At 38.8% G+C, this 20,201-nt stretch overlaps 3 protein-coding genes across 4 annotated transcripts in view; 1 reads left to right on the plus strand and 2 right to left on the minus strand.

Annotated features, from left to right (window-relative positions):
• Nucleotides 1–1,009: 1,009 nt before the first annotated feature.
• On the minus strand, nucleotides 1,010–12,694 carry shc3 (SHC (Src homology 2 domain containing) transforming protein 3). Its single transcript, XM_026355252.1, has 12 exons — nucleotides 11,802–12,694; nucleotides 7,742–7,812; nucleotides 6,450–6,513; nucleotides 4,727–4,846; nucleotides 4,115–4,168; nucleotides 3,706–3,757; nucleotides 3,481–3,610; nucleotides 2,935–3,088; nucleotides 2,673–2,766; nucleotides 2,378–2,569; nucleotides 1,287–1,597; nucleotides 1,010–1,148 (listed from the first exon to the last, which is right to left on the minus strand). Exons 1-12 carry the CDS (start codon nucleotides 12,444–12,446, stop codon nucleotides 1,020–1,022), a joined length of 2,016 nt encoding a protein of 671 aa, XP_026211037.1. The 5' UTR covers nucleotides 12,447–12,694; the 3' UTR covers nucleotides 1,010–1,019.
• Nucleotides 12,695–16,192: 3,498 nt separating this feature from the next.
• On the plus strand, nucleotides 16,193–18,485 carry zgc:86839 (CKS domain-containing protein). 2 transcript variants are annotated; one of them, XM_026353927.1, is made up of 4 exons: nucleotides 16,193–16,320; nucleotides 16,839–16,929; nucleotides 17,279–17,406; nucleotides 17,618–18,485. In XM_026353927.1, exons 1-4 carry the CDS (start codon nucleotides 16,302–16,304, stop codon nucleotides 17,659–17,661), a joined length of 282 nt encoding a protein of 93 aa, XP_026209712.1. In that variant the 5' UTR covers nucleotides 16,193–16,301; the 3' UTR covers nucleotides 17,662–18,485. The 2 variants fall into 2 exon arrangements, with proteins under 2 accessions (XP_026209712.1, XP_026209713.1); XM_026353928.1 differs by lacking the exon at nucleotides 16,839–16,929.
• A 378-nt stretch (nucleotides 18,486–18,863) lies between these two features.
• Nucleotides 18,864–20,201, minus strand: part of sema4d (sema domain, immunoglobulin domain (Ig), transmembrane domain (TM) and short cytoplasmic domain, (semaphorin) 4D) — a 33,255-nt gene continuing 31,917 nt past the window's right edge. Inside the window, exons 17-18 of the mRNA XM_026354149.1 lie at nucleotides 20,060–20,151; nucleotides 18,864–19,294 (exon numbers count right to left, since the gene is read on the minus strand). Coding sequence (XP_026209934.1) covers nucleotides 19,265–19,294; nucleotides 20,060–20,151 — 122 coding nt within the window. The 3' untranslated portion in view covers nucleotides 18,864–19,264. The remainder of the gene's footprint in view (nucleotides 19,295–20,059; nucleotides 20,152–20,201) is intronic.

A 20,201-nucleotide genomic window follows, 5' to 3' on the forward strand; every position in this document is an offset into this window, starting at 1 on the left:
ACAACTGATACAAATGATCTAATGCATCTAACTTTCTGATTGTGCTCTTCATTTGTGTTGATTCAAATAATCACTTCTAAAAGTTCACAAAGAAAAAAAGTCAAAATTAATTATGTGAGAATGTCCATTGAATGACTCCAGCCCCTAAAACTAATCATTGATTACATATCTAAATGAAGAGTCCAGAAAAAAAAAACAAAATCAGAAATAATCACTGGTTGAAAAGCATAAATATTTTACAGTGTCAGCATACACAAGCACCTCTTTCAAATAATGTGGTATCAAGATCTACGAACAATGTCCACAAGAACAGTTGATTTAAAGTCATGCGACTGCAGTGAGACAAGAAAATACTTGAAAAAAGGTTATCTTTAAAGCCATTGACAGCACTATGACGGATGCCTGTTTGCACCTTAACACTTTGTGACTACTGCAAAGCAAAACACATTCAGTTCTAAGCCCCATTAAAAGCAGATTTCATATAGTGACATACTGAGTGAGCCGTCACGTTATTGGTGAGATTAAAGGACATTTTCCCTAAAGTAATTCATTAGAAATAGCATTTGTTGTCCAAACTATTTTTGTTTCCTCGACCTCTTATCCGACAGCTTCTGTAGAAATGTGGTTGTGCTTGACAGACAAAACTAAAATTTCAGGTTTTTATTCTAAAATACTCTTGTTAACACCTCTTTGAGGTTTGATCTGCACTTCATCTAAACTACAAGAACAATTGTCTTTTTTTTTAATCTTTTAAAACACCAAATCAAGATAGTATGTCCAAATGCACCTATGTCTTCTCAAAAATATATCATTTCAGTCATCACAACAAAATAACAGTTCTATAAATAATTCTTTATGTCTTAAAGAAACCTTGCGCCTTCCAGTGCCTCCAGTGAAGTGGCCAATACCACTGTCAGTGCATCAATCCTTCAGGCAGCTTCTTGTCATGTTTCATCTTCAAGTTTCAGGATGCTAGAAGAGACTGTTCCTATTTCCCATCAGGTATTACAAGCATAGCATCACTGTTTCCTTCCAACCGGCTGTAGGAGACACAGTTCACTCCCGGCTGACACAATTGGTAGATTGTTGTCACGGTGATGGCCAATAAGGTGGCTAATGCTGTCAAATACATGATCTTTTGTCCGTACCTTTGAAAAGAGAAACAGATGTGATAAGTCAGGTTTTTTCTTGCACAGTGTAGCTTTAATTCAACTCAAACCTTTAGTCTTTTGTTTTCAAATAATCTCACCAAAACACACTCTACTTGACCTTTAACTCCATCTTACCGTGCCCTCAGGGTCCACCAGTAGTAGGTGTTTGGCAACTCCATTGTGCATGCCCGTTAGCACATAGGACCCTGGGTTGGTAGTGCTCTTGCGAACCAGGAAGTCCCCATCTTCTTTCAACAGTTTTTCAGCGTCACGGCGGCTCATTTTGCCATGGTACCATACTTGGCCCTCTAGCTCCTCCTGTGCCCGAAAGGCCAGTGAACGCACAAGAAGAGGGCTAGAGTTGTCCACAGATGCTGCCTTGTGAAGACTGGACACTTGGGCTGATGATGGATGGGACTGAGACTGAATGGCGTCCTCGAAGGGCTCTGGTATATGTGAGGGAATAATCAATTACGAGAGGAAAAATTTATTTACACAAGTTGGCATCCCTTCATTTGTCAAGATTATTTAAGTTAGGTTATCCATAAAATAATTGTTAATATGAAAATCTGAAGAGCACAAGGTCAGTGTTAAAATTTTAACTCACTATTAATGTTTTGAATAAATTAACCTGATTTTTCAAGCACTGTACTGTGTATAATCGCAAATCTATCAAATGCAGGAAAAGTAAAATGTGACTGTTAACAAATATAGAACCACAGTAGGTGGACAGAGATGACTACATTTCATATTATACCAGATCATTTTTTAATTGTATACTTCACTGCTCACGTGTAATTTGTTTAATGCGTTGTTACACACTATGCATGAGTCACTGTGTCACTGTGTGACTCAATAATTTCAGGAATACTAAGAGCAAAGTTTGAATTATATATGAAAGTTAAGGTCAAAGTTGAAAGAAGAAAAGAATAAAGCTGTACACTGACATTAACACCGTCTTCCTATTGTCCACATACTGGCACGATGTTATTATATTTCCACACTGAAGTTACTAAGAAACAAAAGCTAGGAAACCTCTATAATTAAGAACTGTGATTAGAAAGGAATTGTACAACGTTCCTATTCAGATACTTTACAGCTGAGTTTGAAATTTTTTAGTAAACAGTGAACTGAAAACTGAACTAAAATGAAAATATATTGAAAAATGTGAAACTGCAGTCTCTTTTTTTGTTCTTGCTTGTAAACCCACTACTCAGACTACTTACTCATGTCAAACAGGTCCGTCTGTGGACCGTCTTTGGCTGCGGCTGCCATATCCTTTGTCACATTTTCCGCCTCTGCCTGTAGAGCTGCGAGCACCTGGGCGTCAATCTGCTGCGTGTTCACATACGTGGGCAGCTCTGCTGTTTTCACTGGCTGACCTTTACTCTCAGGCAGACTGCTTATATCAAACGATCCTAGATATTTGGAGAAACAATCATAGTCACAGACCTGCTCACATAAAATGCAACAAAATTGACCTTATATTTTTAGCTTGTAGGGAATAATGGGTTTTCTTACCCTGTTGTATGAATATGGCCTTTCTTTCATCTCCCCAGTTTTCTCCGCAGTGGCGTCCTTGGTAATACGTCTGATCTACTGAACCTGGGCCCATCTGATGACATAAAGACACACAATGTGTATCATATTTGTATAAAACAAGACTTAATATAAACTGAGTATTGTGGAAAAACTCAGATCTAACCTCCCCAGTAGTTTCCAGCTATGAAAGTTATTCATAGAACTCTGATGTGGACTAAACATGAGTTAGTCTGTTCAGTACCTGGCATCCATCCGGCGCTGTGTTCTGATTGGTCAGTCGTGTGTCGATGAAGCCTCCCGGAGGTGGCATCTTGCCAGGGATGTTGTTATAGTAAGGGTGTTCTGCTGACTCCTCCTCTTCCTCTGTCCAAGGTATTTCCTCCATGTTTAATACCCTGGGTAAAAACACAGCATATACGTCAGTTCAGCTAACTGCATCCGTGTTTCCTCTCACTTGTATCTTCTGCAGTAGCCCCTCTGTCTATAGACACAAGGAGAAATAGAAGCATCAAATCAGACTTTTGATGTCTGTCAGAGCTCTGTTGCTCTTTTGTTGGTTTGTACTTGACCATATATCTGAATTTTGAATCTTGCCATTATTAGTTTAGAGTTGGTTCTGTAATTTATAAAACATGTCACCAACAGATTTCTAGTATAGGGTCTAGTCAGTAAAAGACTTTCATGAAGGCTGAGGAGGGATGTAACCATGGTTTGATCTCAACACCTGCTAGTGCTAGTGAATGTATACTCTTTTCCATCTTATGTGTGTCTGTCATAAGCACCTCACCTGTCATGTGTGGAGGACAGCTTGCTTGAAGGACATTGCAGGTACTGCTGGAAGCGGAGGTCAAAGGCCTGGCCTATGGTACTAATGACGTCCTGGGCCAGACCGTCAGAGCACTCCAGGATGTGACATGCTGAACAGGGTCATAGAAAATAAAAAAGATTTAATGCACATGTAGGATGAGAGACATAAAACACTCTATAAAGTAGTAAATAAAATTTGACTTACCTCTTCTGTTAACAGGGTCCTTTGCTACATAGGCAACATAATCCGTCGTGTCCTGAAAGAGACGTTTTACAACTGCTGTAATAACAACAATAAAATTCCATAACCCAAATACAACAACATTTGTTGGTCTTTAGATGCTGTTGTAACTGATTTTTTGTTTTTTTACAGCAGTAATTGGAAAGTTGAGATAATAGTGATGATAATATAGTGTAATTTCTAAATTTGGTTATTAACAAAACAAAAAAAACGTGCACTAAACGGAAGCCAGTGAGTTCTAAAAACATTGTAATAATACAAATACATTTTGTGCTGCATTAGTAAATCAGATCAATGTTATGATTTCAGATTTTCATTATAACAAGACACAGATGCCAAATGCTAAATTGACAGGAACTACTGGAATACTTACTGGGTCTCCACCTGATGCAAAAGAGATGGACTGCATATGATGGTTGGCTATGATCTGTCAGTAGCAAAGTTATACAACAGAAATTAGTTGGAATGTATTAAGATACCACTTCCCACTAACCTTGTGTTTAAATCTTACTGATAGGTTATTATGTTGCGAATCATATTTGATCAGTCACATGAACACATTTGAGTCTCTAGAAAGTTGCATGTCAATGTTATCAGTTGCTTAATGAATGGTACTGGGGCTCCCAGCACTACTTTCTACCAAACAGAAATTAAGAACAGAGGGTGAATAGCTATGATTTGTCACCACTCGAGATATTACAAATGTCACTTTCTCTTGTGAGATTAATTTGCAGGATTTGGATTTTGTTACTTTGACACCATCTGCTGTTAAAATCAAGAATGACACCAAGTAAGATATGGAGAAACACAGGACAATTGAAATCACCGTTTTTGATAATCCAGTATTATTTGTGCAAATCAATAACAAAAAATAAATAAATAAATAAAATGTGTGTACCACCTGGAATAAACAGTGTTGCTATTTGTTTTATCATAGTAGTAGCGTGTTATCACTCTGTATTTCCTGTAGAGGTTGCCAACTCACCTGTTTGCAGTCAGGTGTCATCAGGTTGAGGCTACTGGTGGAGATATTTAGGTTGATGGACATACCAGCAAATTGCAGGTTGCTCTTACCGAGGATATTGGACAGAGCTTTGGACGGTGGCTGAAAATAACACAGACATCTACAAATAAAAAAATTGCACCCAAAGTATATTTTTTAACAATGTTACAATATATAAGAAATCAACATTTTTGCTTTATGCTTATTTGCCATACTCGCATCCCTATGATTGGAAATGAGAAAACAACTAGTCTGCTTCCATTTTAAGATAAAATAATTTATGTGATGTCACATTTTTAGAGTGCTGTGTATTTTCTCTTTTTATAATAAGCATATTTCCCAAAAATGAAAAAACCCTCTCTTAAAGGGAGTGGATCTAATCTCAGTTTTTGAGATTAGAAGCAGACCAAGACCATGACCATCGCCAAGTAGCTTGGCACTAAATAACTGTCAATCTCCAGCATGACAATGACCCAAAACAAGCAGCCAAGGCAACAAAGCAGTGGTTCAAGAAGAAGCATGTGAAGGTCCTGGAGTGGCCTGGCCAATCTCCAGACATTAATGCCACAGAAAATCTGTGGAGGGAGCTGAAGGTTGGAGTTGCTAAACGTCACCCTCAAAACCTAAATGAGTTGGAGAGGATCTGCAAAGAGGAGTGGGACAAAATACCTGCTGAGATGCAAACATAGTAGACAACTACAAGAACTGTCGGACCTCTGTGATTGCCTGCAAGGGTTTGGCCAAAAAGTACTAAGTCATGTTTTGCGAAGGGTCAAATACTTATTTCTCTAATTAAACAAGCAAATTAACTGTTTGCCAATGCCATTAAAATCATAGACTGATCATTTCTTTGCCAGTGGGCAAAAGTAAAAAAATCAGCAGGGGATTTAATTCTTTTTTCCCCTAAGTGTATAAAGTAAACTGTTAATTGTGCACTGATTTCAAGTCTCATGCTAAGGTGCATGACGTACATAGCGTGTAATGTTTAAAATACTGTCCGAATTTTGTTTTAATGGAGAAAGGAAGCAAAGAGCCAGATAAAATAAGTTAAACCCATTCATGCTTTTCAGTCTTAAGCTAGTTGAACTAGTCGGAGCTGATTTTGTGTTGTATCCTCCTCCCTGACATTTGAACAAGCTCTAGAGTGCAGAGTAAGGCTTTATTTCACACCCCTGATTAATACACAGTTTCCTCACAAACACTGGGGACACACACCATGTGCATGCAAGCATACACATACAGGACAGATATCCACTAAAACATGCACATGACCACACACACACACACACACACACACACACACATTAACACACTTCAGCCTTCTGATCACAGATACAGTGCACTACATGAGTCACTAAGCACTGTGCATGGTGTGCAAAGCATTGTGGGCTGGAGCTACGCCCACGCACATACAGTCCCATACCTCTTAATCTCTCTCTTCTCTCTTCAGCCTCTCTAAGAACAATCTCTCTCTCCCATCATTTCTTCCTCTCTCTATCCATCTCAGTTTTTTACATGAAGGAAGGATTAGAGAAAGGAATGCAGTGGTGCTATATATAGAACGTGGAAGGGGAAATATCTAATGCTGCTTCCTCCTTTCCTATCTCCTAACATTCGTTTTTCTCTGCTCTCTCAGTATGGCCATCTCCTGTGATCACTCCATCTTTTTCTCCCTCCCTCTCTCTTCATCTATACATCCATGTACCTTTCTCTTCCTCAGAGCTCCTTTGGTCCCTGGAACAGCCTCACACACCAGGCTGATGGCTTCTCTAGAGGAGGGGGGGGAGAGGACAGTGAAGCCATAATCGTATCCACAGACAGTCACAAACTCAGTGTCAACAGATATTATTATTGGTTAAATAGCTTGGATCATTGTAGGAACACGAGTAGGAGCAGCCATGTTAGTTAAATGCTAACCAGCATGCTAACCCACTCACACTGGCAATGCTACCATACTGCTGAACACTTAGCAGCAATAGAGTATACAGTACTCACTGGCATATGTTTAGTTTATGTTTAGGATCTAAACATGGAAGCATTTCTAATTAGCACTGAACACAAAATATAGATGAGGGCGTAGCAGTCGTTTTTGCAGCAGTTTAGTAAGAAAACATAAAATCTGAACCACTAACGATGGAACTACAAAGTCATGTAATACACTAAAAGTATTACAGTTAATCCTGAAATGAATGTCTGCACCAATTCATTCATTCATGGTAATCAATACATTTTTGGTTAGGCCTTCATCTTAAAACCACCAAACAAATTAACACACTAAACTCAAACTAAATTTTGTATTTATAGTATGCCTGGACTCCTGCACCATATACTGCCTCATCTATGTAGAGGGTTTACAGCATTTTATATAGTGCCATAGGGAATATTACACTTACATTTCACCTCTTTAAACTGTGTAATTGTATCCAGTATACAGTGTTCGACCAAATGAAATAAACAAACCTTTTTATTTGTAGCTGCCATCACATTTTCATAAAAAGGTCAACAATATGAACAACAGTGGCTAAATTTAGAGGTGATGTGAAAAAATGTCCGATTCTCCAAGGGACAAAGCGAATATTGATTTCATGTTGGAAACTGAAATAGAAACATTAATTTCTGCATCTTTTCTAGGTGGATAAATCATGCACAACAGTAGCTTCTTTTGGAAACGCAGAACTCTAATAATAGCAACAGCATGAGACACAGCTTTTATTTTCTGTTTGTTTTTATCTCGCTTCCAACTTCTCTTTATTAGAGAGAAACAGAAACACAAAGTGTGAGAGAGACAGAAGGCCTACTGCTGTGTGGCCATCTAACGTTAACACTGGTCTTCAGGAAGTCAAGCAGAAAAGTGGACATGACACAAACTGATTCACTGTTGGCATTTGCCTCACTGCACAATAATAATTGATTTCAAACATACACATGGAGTCACAGAAAATTCCATACAAACAAATGTACTCTAAATAATTTACAATTTTACAAGTGTCAACATACCTTGTTATTTGTGACCTTGTGGTGAAATCCAGTGATCTCATTGAGCGAAGGACTTCTATACAGCCCAGATACTGGAAAGCAAGAGTGAAAAGCCTGCATTAAATAAATATTAAAAGAAATGTCAAACATTAGAGTAATAATGTATATTTTCCATGATCAGAGTTTTCTGTGTTAACTGAAACTCACTAAATTAAAACTAACCGTAATACTTCAGTGTACTTTACACCAAATCCCTACGACAGTTACATAATATTCCGCAGCTTATTCCATAAGAAACCATGATAGGCCAGACTGTTTGTTTAACATGAGACAATGAAACATGACATGAACGTGTCAATACTAACAGCACTACATGCTAAATGCTGTTTTTTCTTTCTACCTTCTACGTTGCTGTTTTGTAATAGTTCCAGGGAACAACAAGGAAGTTCAAATTTGTGGCCGGTAAATGTGTCAGAATGTACCCACACCACAGGAACTGGTCAATTTCTGACTAAATTCATTATGAAGAAGTAAGTCCCATGACGCATTGCCTTTCTGTAAGTTACTGTGTATAATATCCAGTCGGCACATAACTAAACAAACTTTTGATAAACGTTAAATGATCTCACAAACTGATAATTTTAGCAGTTATCCTTTCATCTGACCTTGCTCTGCTCTTGTAAAAAATAGTTTACAGGCAGATGTAAACCTGCATTACATCAGCAAATGTTTCCATAAACTTGCTAGTATAATCATTTTATAGTTTCTAGTTAAAAATAGAAACATCCAGCAGGAGTGCACTAAGCCAAAGTCTGACACAAAGTTGATGAAAAGATAGAAAAATGTAATCATGTTAAAACCACAATATGTATTACTACACCATTGACTGTTGTCCTTCAGTCCCAGTACAAAACCTCTTCTGGTTCCTATTACACGGACTGGGAACATTTTGTGCTGACAAGTTCTTGTCGTTATCAGAATTACATTCATACCATTTCTATTTCCACTCCTTTTCAGGAATAGGCAAGTTATTAGAGTCATAACTTTCATGTTATGAGTCCCCTTCTCTCCAGCGAGCGTTTTGCAAGTACAAGCAAACAGACATGATGTGTGCCCATTTTTCATTTTATCTATTTTTAGAGTGGTGAGTTTGAAATGCACAACTAATCGGGGCCACAAATACACTGCTCGTCCAAAAACAAAGTCACACATTCTGATATTTCATTGGACCGCCTTTAGCTTTGATTATGGCACGCATTTGCTGTGGCATTGTTTTGATAAGCTTCTGCAATGTCATATCATTTATTACCCATTATCCAGAGTTGCATTCATTTTTGACCAAGATCTTGATGATGGGAGAGTCGGACAGCTGCACAAAGTGTTCTCTAGCACATCCCAAAGATTCTCAATAGGGTTAAGGTCTGGACACCGACATTGCAGTGGCTAATCCATGTGTGTAAATGATGTGTCATGCTCTTGAACCCCTAACAGCCCAAAGAGCCCAAAGAATCCTGGCATTGTCATCTTGGAATAGGCCCTTGTCATCAGGGAAGAACAAACCTGCTCTTTCAGTATATTCAGGTAGTCAGCTGACCTCATTCTTTGGACATATAATGTTGCTGCACCTAGTCTTGACCAACTGCAGCAACCCCAGATCATAGCACTGCCCCCACAGGCTTGTACAGTAGACACTAGGCATGATGGGTGCATCACTTCATCCGCCTCTCTTCTTACCCTGATGCACCCATCACTCTGGAACAGGGTAAATCCGGACTCATCAGACCACATGACCTTCTTCCATTGGACAGTTCTTAACCCAGTTTCAGCAACCTCCTCAGATGTTTTCTTTGACTCCTCTGAAACAGATTAACATCTTTTCCACGACCACAGGATGTGTCTTCCGACATGGTTGTTTACGAAATGAGAAGCTACATAAATAACTTGTTGCTGTAACTTGATGATGAAAGATAATCATCCATGCAGTAATTATCCAATAGGCGGCTCTTACCTATTTGCTTAGTTAAATCCAGGTGGTGACTTTTTTTTTGGACAGGCAGTGTATATCAAACAGTTGTAGAATTGATGGAGACCTATTCTGAGCACAACATGGAGACAAACAAGGACATGATTCACACTGTAACACTGAACTTCAGATTAATTATGAAAATCAATGAGAGGCCAGCTCTGAAGAGCCCATAAATAATCCCAGTAAACATTACAGCTAAATTAAGAGATCGTATTTATAGCAGTACATCTGAGACCCATCACGACATACATATTCTGTAACACACATACACAATAGTGCTTTCGTAAGAGGTAAAAACCTTCTCAAACAGGAAATTGTGATATTGCATACCGTTTTGTTTACTAGTGTCAAGATGTTGTCTGAACACTGAGTTTGTTCACAGGACTGTATGTTGACTCTGGAGGGTAAACGGTAAAGGAGATCAAACCAGAGCTAAAAAGCGGAGTGACTATAGGTGTGGAGAAACACAACCTTAAATGCATGCAAATGTTCTGTATCTAATGGCTGTAAATGATAGGGTACTGTTTGCTATCAGGTTAGCCACGTCACCTTTGTAAGGATATGTCAGTAGTTTTATGTCAGTGTTGAGTTCACAGCTTATTTGTACTGCCTCAACATGGCCAAGAAATCAGTACTTGCGAGTTTCAAAGCAGCAAGCTGCTACTGAGAGTAAAATGTCAGGTAATTCAACTTATAATTGTAACATACATGTCATCTATTATGTGCCCTGTTAGCCTATAAATACATTTGCTTGTCACTGTTGATGTTGTTTAATACGCCTATTAATAATACACTAGAAACCAAGAAGGCCATTACAAAGAGCAGATTTTTTTAAAAACACATAGTTGCCATGGTCTACAAGTGTGAGTGTCCCGTGTCCCTATGTCCCTTTGTCCTTTTAGAGTAATGGTGCATGATGTGCAAGGAGTGACCACATGACACTAATTAAAAGTGCTGTGAGCGGAACACCACATTGAACTAAATACACACAGGACTCAAACCACAGGAAAAGCAGAGGGTAGGGCAGAACAGACCAGACCCATTTCCCCTCTCACAGTGTGGACGCTTTCAGCGGCATTGACTGTACAAATAAGCGCTTTCGGCTTTAATGCAGTTAATGGAATGTGACGCTGGTCACAGATACAGTAGGCTTTGTTCAGCCACGCTGTAGTAGGTATCATATGATGGCAATAATTCTGGGTAACTTCATTTAGAATACAACATATTTCACCTGGCAATGCAATCAGCCCCCAACACAAAACACTGATAAAATGATTTAGTGTGCTAAATAAATAAAAGACAACAAATCATACCTTCAGGCAAATGCACAATTTACTGCTACTATATGGTTTCAGTCAAAATGGTTTATTCTGTTTTTTCTGTTCCATTCACTTCACACCTTTAAGGGCCAGGGCTCAGCATCATCACTCCTCATGCTAGTGACTCACTGCCAGCATGATGACATTCACAGCTCTTGTAGTTGTGCTCCTTTAAAAGATGTATGATGGCTGAACGACACTGCCATGAGATTTGGTGACGATGAACAAACACACACTATAGGTCTTCTTTCCTATTCCTCCATTTCACTAACAGCAGGCTAAAACAGCCAAAGAGCTCATAGAGATGCACATTGTACAGAAATAACACATCACCATGGTTACAAAAGCACAACGCGGTGGCTCCACATACACAAGACAGACATAAATATTATAAAATTTAAATGTGTACGTGCTCAAAACAACACTAATAACTGCTGTTTTTGTTCTGCCACATTTTACCCTCTACGGTTCTCCAGTGTTTTCTAAATTATCCAATGCCTGTTTTATGGTTGCTGCTCCTTTGCTCAGTCTTCTGCTGTGGCCAACCGGTATACACCCACTCAAGGGCATGTTGTGATATATGAGTAAAACTACATTATCTCTCCTTTAGCCCTGCTTGCAGGTAGCCAAGCTTGAATCACTGAAAAGCAGAATGAATTGAGGGAACGGTCAAAAATAGAAAGAGGGAGATGACAAAAACGGAAATGAGACAGAGGGAGGCAAAGACACCACCAACCTTCACAATGTATGTCACTCCTGGGCCAGAGATCTTCTCACTTGAGTGTAGCCATCCTCTGGACGGTTTGCTCACCAGACCACCACCTCCACCTGGATTCCAGTCCTCTCCGCCGGGCTGGAGCTCGTCCAGCCTGCTCTTCTTGCTCATGATGATGGCTGGCTCCAGCTGTGAACAAGGGGTTGAATGGGAGGCCAAGCTGCACAGAGAGCCGCCCACACCAGAGGCTGCTGCTGTTGCCGCTGCTGATGTCGCCGCACTGGGGCTCGGGCTACTAGAGCTGCCTGAGCCCAATCCCCCACCCCCCTGCAGCTTTGACACAGCCAGGTCCTTGACAGCTGAGGGCAGACCCTTGATGCCCAGCAAGCTGCCTGAGTTGCTGAATTTCAGGCTGGACACCTTGTTGATGAGGGTACAGAGGGTGGTGCCTCCATCTTCCAGGTGGTCAGAGCCGTGGCTGGTTGGGGTGCTGGAACCGGTGGTTGAGGACGACGACTGGACCTCAGTCGGGGGTGTGTATGATGTCTCGGCTGCAGACTGGGGGGAGGCCGAGACCTTGGGGTTCATGGACAGGCCGTGGAGAAGCTCATCGACAGATGTTACTGACTCATTCCTGAAGCGGTTGTATTTAGTACGGTGAAGCATACCCTTCTCTCTCTTGCTCTCTTCTTTCTCTCCACCAAGTGACACGCACAGGCTGCCTCTTTCACAAGTGTGCTGGCAGACGTGGCTGAGCCGTACTGATTTCCCTCTCCTGTAACATAGCAGCAGCAGTAAAGGCAACACACGTCTTTTAGCAATCACAGGCCACCTGACTGTAATTTTCTCTATTGAGGTTACAGTGGTAGTGTTGGCGTTGAGCTGCTGCTGCTGCTGCTGCTGTCGCCAAAGTCCAATCTGCTCTCAGTAAAATCCAGAGCTGCAATCCAGTCCGTCAGAGAGAAATACACAGATACAATCCATGGAAACACAACACTGAAGCACAGGGCGAAGAGGATGGAGAAAAAAAAGGTCTCTAAAAGGCTGCCAGTGTTGTGGTACAGCTTGTTTGGTTTCCAGTAGTGATCCTGCTGCTGCTGATGATTTCTATCCTCAAAAATCCAAAAAGTAAAAGAACAGAGAGAGAGAGGTCTATGTTGTCGATGATCACGGATACTGCAAGGGAAAAGCAAATACTCTCTACTGACTGCTGCCTGCCTGCCGGCTCAGAGCTATAGCATGACTCACTGATCTGAGAAAACCTTCTCAACAAAAGGCTTGCTGAACACTGCAAATCACTTCCTGTTGGAGGGAGAGAAAAAAAAACTCCCACTTACAGCACACTAGAACCAATCAATTTTTAAATTCCCCAGTCTGATATTTATTCTCTGTAATTCTTCCCCTCTTGTTTTTCTGAGAAAAGGAAATGAAGAATGAGAGGTAGTTTAATCATTTGACTTCATTCCAAAATATTTGTAATAGTTTTAACTCATGTTGTAGGCAGTTATGTCTATGTTATGTAAATTTGATGTACTGATAAAATTGAGGACATAAAGACAATTAATTAATTGTCTTTATTAAGGGAAATAAATAATGAAAACCAGCATCTATTTAAGGGACAGCTATAATCACATTATCTGTCAAAAAACTAACACTTATTTGATTCAGGAATAAGAGATGCCATTTTCCTTAGATGTAAAACAAACCTCTATAAATCACTGAATGAAACAATGCAGTAAAACTTTTGCATCACTCAAAATATGTACCATCACTAATATCCATGTGAATTCATAATAGAGAAAATGACTGTCGCATGTCAGGTTTTTAGGATAGCACTTTTAAGCACTATAATTGAACATTACACTTGTTTTTTCTGTGCAAAAATATTTATAATCAGACATTAATGCAAAAATAATGGCTTTCTTTAATTTATTTTTAAATTAAGCGATTTTGATGTACGATACTAATTCTCTATCAGCATTCTGGAACAAAGAAATTAATAAAAAAACATAACCAGGAAGCGGATACAGATTCACAGCTTGTCTAAAATATGCCACAATTGGTCCTCGTTGAACAACATGAATGACAAAACTCAAAAGAAAAAACAAACAGTATGAACGACATGTTTCTCAGACAGGTGAATCAATGAAACAACCAAAAGGGAAGCGGATAAAAGCCCAAGAGTCTCCTTAAACCAGCAGCAATCAAGCATCTTTGTCTCTCTGCTAGCGGAAAGCGCACAGCCAGGCACCATTCATGTAAAATGTCCTCAGGAGCATCTACCAAACCCGAAAGAGTGACACTCATTCATAAGCAGCTTCCGCTCTCACTCTGCTGCAGATTTCGCACTGCAGTCCCTCCCAACATCTCTCTTTCCTGCCTGGCAAATATAGAAGAAAAAAAAAAAAAGCACGTCTGCCTTCTCTCCTCAGAAACAAAGGCAAACACAAAGGCAGGGAAGGAAAGACAAGCCCTCGCAAATCAAAAGAGGAGGCAAAAAGATAAAGGAGAAAAAGAGCAAAGGAGAAAAAAGCATGCAATATTTAGTCTTTTATGTGAATGAAATAGCAGGCTGGCATACCAATGTTTCTGTGAATGGAAGCAAGGCCTTTCTGCCTCTGCAAGGCAATCCCTAGGGATGGCATGGTCTTATCCAATGAGGAGCCAGCTGGATGACTCATTCAGGGGAGGCTTGCAGAATAGTGGAAGAGACCATTTCAAATGCAGGTGTACATATTGTTTTCTCTTAAATACCCTTCAAAAATGCTGCGTGAATCATCATAAATAGGATGTTTGCATAATTTAATAAGAACATGTTTAGTTAACAAGATAACAAACAACAAATATATCCAGAACAGAAAACAGTAAGTTAAAATGACCCCCCTATGATTTTGATTGTCACCATTATCACCAGCTTTTTTCCACATTCATGTGAACAGTTACCACCTACACATTTAATTAGTTATTTACTGTTTATACATATGAAGGAAAGTAGTAATAATACATGAGACAGCCTGATATGCTTAGACATAACTGGAACGTTTGTGTTTTAAAAATGCATAATTAGCACCCTGTCCCCCTGGATTTTACTGCAATAACTGAGATACTTTACATATTATATATGTGAATAATATAAAGTTCAAATCATTGCCTTTTGCAAATGTATGACCCTCTAAGACACATATCTGTGAGATATTGATTAACAAAAGCATATCTTAAGTAGAGTAAATTTTTTTTGCCTTATTTTTAAACATCATTACTGAAAGTCACGAGGTGCAAAAAGCTCTACTCCACACGTTATAGCGCTCTGTAAACAGGAGCCAGTGGGTCCTGTTCACCTGTCACTGGGGAGAGACACGCAAGGTGCTCAGTTGAAAGGAAAGGGCTGGAATATCTGGAATATCTATTGGTAATGGGATGAAGTGTGATGGTAGCAGATTTCTGTGGGAAATACCTGCTTGTAACATACGTCTGTAGAAGGGACTGAAGAAAAAGTTAATCCATGAGCAGGGGCTGATGCAGTCGGATGCATAGGTCACAGCATGGAGCTTCCTGTGTAGTATTAGGGGGTCAGGTCACACAGTGTCCTTTGATAAACAATACATAAGGTTGCTGATTGTAAAGGCTCTAGAAAGCACATAAATACAACAGAAACACAAATATAAATCTAATGATTCACATATCATATATGCATATACACATATATGCATTTAGTCATTCAGATAGTAAGAACATATGTTTCATCCCAACCAAACATGTGATGTAATGTAATTTGTCTTATTTTCAGACATATATTATGATCGAGTGAGAAAGTAGAGAAAGAGGAGCATATAGTGGCAATGAAAGCGGCACACTTTATAACTTGACTACTGTTGCCAGCTTACCAAAAACATTCAAAAAAGCAAGAGTTATTTTCAGACTAGCTAGAAGAAAAATCACCAGTTCTGTGAATGGTTGACTAAAAACAGTAGGTTCACATACGCATGAGTGTGTCTGTAACCCTACTTAGTAATCTTTGGTCATATGCAGGGGTGATGGGTGACATAAGCACTCTGAGAATATAAGACATAACTTGATTAATTAATATATCACAGAGTCAGTTTAAGAGATAAAAGTGAAGACACAATTATTTTAATTGATAAGTGAAGGAAATGAGAAAATTCACTTTTTCACTGCACAAATACTTGAATTTCTTTCAACAGTACAGTGTAAAATACGTGCCATAGCTACTGCCAAATAAAATTTGTCAATACAAATAATAAAACAGTCTGATAAGTTTGTTTGTTTGTTTTTCTTTTAACGCTAATCACAATATTTAACATCACTCACCTGTGTTTTTGTCATGGTTGAGTTCCTGGAAGATTTCTGGTCACATGACCCAAATCATCCAATCAGAGTCCGCGTGCAATTTACACGCAATAGGCTAAACGTGAGTCGTGTTGACACTGAAACGTTTTCTAAATAACGTTTTACCTGAAAATATGTCTCGCAATCAAATATACTATTCGGACAGGTACAAAGATGAACACTATGAGTACAGGTGAGCAGTATTAATCAGTAATAGTGTTAACTTGCTGAAAACCTAGAGGCTAACTAGCTAACTGTCAATGCTAACTTCCATGCACTTCCGTTACATTTCGCCAAGACAACCGATTCATTTTCACCCTTTAAATGTTTTCTTGTGTTTTCACTTCTAATAAAGTATTAAGTTCACCTTTTGTATCGCTTGTCGAATCAGTGTGGAATAAGTTAAGTGACTGTTGCCCCGTGTGGCCGCTGGGGAAACACTCCGCTAAGTACCCGCAGGTGCTTTCTGGTACCCGGCCTCAGGGGGCAGTAATGAGCCTATTACAGTTTGGCGCACCGCTATGATGCGAAGAAGACGTGTCACTACAGTGAATGTTTGGACAGGCGACACAAAGGTGAGATTTATGCTTTCCAGATGTGTTTTCAGTCCTAATGTTTCGGATTTACAAGAGAAAAGACTAGTTTCTAAAAATAGATGATTAGCTTGGCACATGGACGTCAGGTTCACCGCCCTCTTCCGTTAATTGGCAGCGCACCGCCGCTTCCCTGAACTTTTCTATGACACGATCCAGGAGAGTGTCCAAAGGATGCTAGCTTGGCTACATCCAGTTAGCACTTGCAGGTCAGTCTGGATCTCAGTGTTTCTAAAATTGATGGAATTGGGTTTGTTTAAAATCACACTTTAAGCTTTCATAACCTCATAAGCTGGATTGTGATATCCAACACTGACATGCACCCACTAATCTTAATTGCTAACTGTATACAGAAAACAGGGAGTATACAGAAGACACATCAGTCATGACTATGTTTGTTACTCGTTATTGTGCAAATACTTAGATGCATGGGTGTATATTTATTTGGCCACAGTTGAAGATCTGTTAGTGTTGCATTTTAGGAAACGCTTAAAAAATTTAATAACATGTTATCACCCAAAACTAAGAATACTCCTCTTTTTTACCTCACATCACTAGACATGTTGTTCTGCCGAGGGAAATGGCTAAATATGTTCCAAGATCACACCTGATGTCTGAAGATGAGTGGAGACAACTGGGAGTTCAACAGTCCCAAGGATGGATTCATTATATGATACACAAACCAGGTACTGATTATCAAACACATAATGTTTTTGGCTTGGTTTTGAAATGCAAAATGCACTGCTTATTCATTTTAAAACAAGGCAACCTTTATGTAGTTCACTGGCAAAAGCCAGAATCATTTCGTATAATCTTTTAAAAGCATATTGTGAGGATATTGGCACTCTTGGCATTGTAGTAATGTCTGTGTATCATTTGTGTGTTTTGTACCCTCAGAGCCTCATATCCTTCTCTTCAGAAGACCTTTACCAAAGAATTGACACCATCCCACCATCATCCATCTGGAAGATTTCTCCCATGCTTTTATTATTCAGTGAATACTGTGTTGCCTGCTGTGCACTAGCTGTATTTTCTCAGCCAAATAGTCTAATAAGATATGTTATCAACTTAAATAACCTACAAGATCTTTCTAATTTATGACTTATATTTTCTGGGAGTTTGCTTTTTTTTTTTTTTTGTTCGCATTAACAAGTTTACAGGTTAAATCAGAACTGACAGAATTAGCAAGTTGCAATTGTCATGAATTTGTTTGATGCCAATTGAAAATACAACAGTAATACATTTTCTTTCAACATTATATTTCAATCACTTTGCTTATGTGACGCTGAAGACCCTATTTGATAAACAATATAATCCTTTGCTTGGTCACAAGGGGGTGGTGTGGCTCCAGTTGTGGCTAGTGGCATCATAAAGGACATGAAAACATTAGTCATGCTGAATCATTGATGACTGATCTTTTCTTTAAGGTTTTATCATTTGCAGATTTTTGCATTTATTTATAGTTAATAATTTAGATCATAGAAAGTGTTCCTGAAGAAAGTCTGTCAAGATGCCACTGTAATTCTGTAATTCTGGTGCAGGAGTAAGAGGTCTGTCATTATTTTATAATTTGATATTGTATCAAATATGATGCATTGATAATCAATGTAAGGAGTCTCTATTTAAAACGTAAACTTATTTCTGCATATTAAAGCTGCTGTATAATCTGAAGAGAAAATGTCAAACTGCAAAGACTAAACAGATGCTTTGGAAGGTTGTTTGTGTGTGCAAACATCAAAATAAAACATTAACCAGATCTGAACTAACAAAGGCTTTGCATACATAAGCTTTATAGTCTGTCTTTAATAATCTATAAAAAAAAAACATTTGCATGTTCAAGTGAAATTTGCATAGTTTTTATTTAAAAAATAAGTTACGGGATGATACAAGAAAAATTCCAAGTCACTAAATATCTCTTGTAGTTAAAACTATCGTTAAGAAATTAAATATGGCACATGTAAATCTGCCTACAGCAGGCTGTTCTCAAAATCTATGCCATAGGTGGACTAGTGAGGAAGGATACTGAGACTCCTCTGTAGACTTTTACTTGGAAACCCATTTTCCACTTTGAAAAGTTTTCCCTTTTTTTGTCAAAGCCAGCTCAACCATGATTCAGTGTTATAAAAAAATAATAACTTCCATGGTAGTTGTAGACTTTTATAGCTTGTAAATACAATATAATTATCAGAATTGCTTATATCTCACCACTTTTATTGTTCCATGCAAGCACTGCTTTCAGGATGTACATTTTCATCAGTAGAAATATACACAAATGCATTTTTGATAGAAAGGTAGCCCACATGTCCTCAGATTGAGGCAACCCATGAGCTTCATCTCCTCCTCAGCTTTGATAAGTCCTCATCATCACAACCAGGTGAGCCCCTGCAAAAGGCAGGCGTTGTGAATGCTTTGCTTCATGGTCCAAACTTCTGTGTAAGAAGTGACACTGAGAAATCTTTATAACATTCAGTGTCAGAGGTGTGGTCCACCTGAACTGGTGATAATATTCACTACTAGGTTCAGCCAGTAAACCTCATGACGTCTTCACAGAGCTCTGTGTCCATCACAGCTTTCCTGAGGAGGGGAAACAAATAGAGGAGGATGTATCTAAGCATTTATGATAAATGCACAAAAGTCTCACCAAATGCACATAAACCTGTATTAAACTGCTATTCACTATAACAAAAGCAGGTATTTTTATTATTATTAATAACTAACCTGGATCTGAATCTGTAAATCTCATTAGGAGACTGACGCTTTACCATTTGGAAACTGCTTTGCAATAAGGAAGTTGAGTGTTTTAAAACTACTATTTCATGCATGTACATAGTAAATCTGAATACTGAAATGACAGCGTGTTCATCCAAACGTGTAGCCTAATGCTACAGGTGCAGGTCAAAAAAATAAATAAATAAATAAATAAAAAAAAGCCCCTTTTTCATTTGAACGACAGCTGTAAGAAAAACATCCTGATGGTATTTTTCTATCACTATTTTACACAAGTGTAAAGTGGCTAATAGATCATGTGGTAAATAAAATACTGTCAAGTGTGCTTACATATGATGTATAAATTGTAATGATAATTTCCAAAGCTGAATAATATTACTTTAAAAGACTCTGGAAAACACTGTAGAATAAAGATAATTTGCAGAGCACTAAAGCCATTCATTTCATGGTTTTACTGCCCCACTAAATTTGGACTTTGTGCTTCTCTGGTGCTGAGAGACACAGGAAAAAAAACTTGAGTTTGAATGATTACCCCAAAGGCAAACATCCAGAGCAGGAAGTCATGAATGAGATCAGGATTACACACACCCACATGCAAGAACAAAGACCTACCCAGGCCTTTTCCCATCTTTTTAACAGCTGCTCGTGTTCTGTTAGTGCACCTCTCCACTGGTTCAAATCTCTCGACGGAATGGTCTCTTCATCTGTCAATAACAACATCTTTTATGGGTACAGCAGAAACCATTACAACTCT

Source organism: Anabas testudineus, chromosome 12 (assembly GCF_900324465.2).
Source record: "Anabas testudineus chromosome 12, fAnaTes1.2, whole genome shotgun sequence".
NCBI classification, from domain to species: Eukaryota; Metazoa; Chordata; class Actinopteri; order Anabantiformes; family Anabantidae; genus Anabas; species Anabas testudineus.

Excerpts from the sequence above, each read along its gene's own strand:
- shc3 (XM_026355252.1), bottom strand. The coding sequence starts at position 12,446 with ATGCTTCACCGTACTAAATACAACCGCTTCAGGAATGAGTCAGTAACA. Across the intron at positions 3,758-4,114 it reads TTGCATCAGGTGGAGACCCA|GACACGACGGATTATGTTGC; the intron begins GTAAGTATTCCA and ends CGTCTCTTTCAG. Across the intron at positions 3,089-3,480 it reads CTGTCCTCCACACATGACAG|GGTATTAAACATGGAGGAAA; the intron begins GTGAGGTGCTTA and ends GTTTTTACCCAG.
- zgc:86839 (XM_026353927.1), top strand. Across the intron at positions 16,930-17,278 it reads CATCCAGTTAGCACTTGCAG|ACATGTTGTTCTGCCGAGGG; the intron begins GTCAGTCTGGAT and ends TCACATCACTAG. Across the intron at positions 17,407-17,617 it reads TTATATGATACACAAACCAG|AGCCTCATATCCTTCTCTTC; the intron begins GTACTGATTATC and ends TTGTACCCTCAG.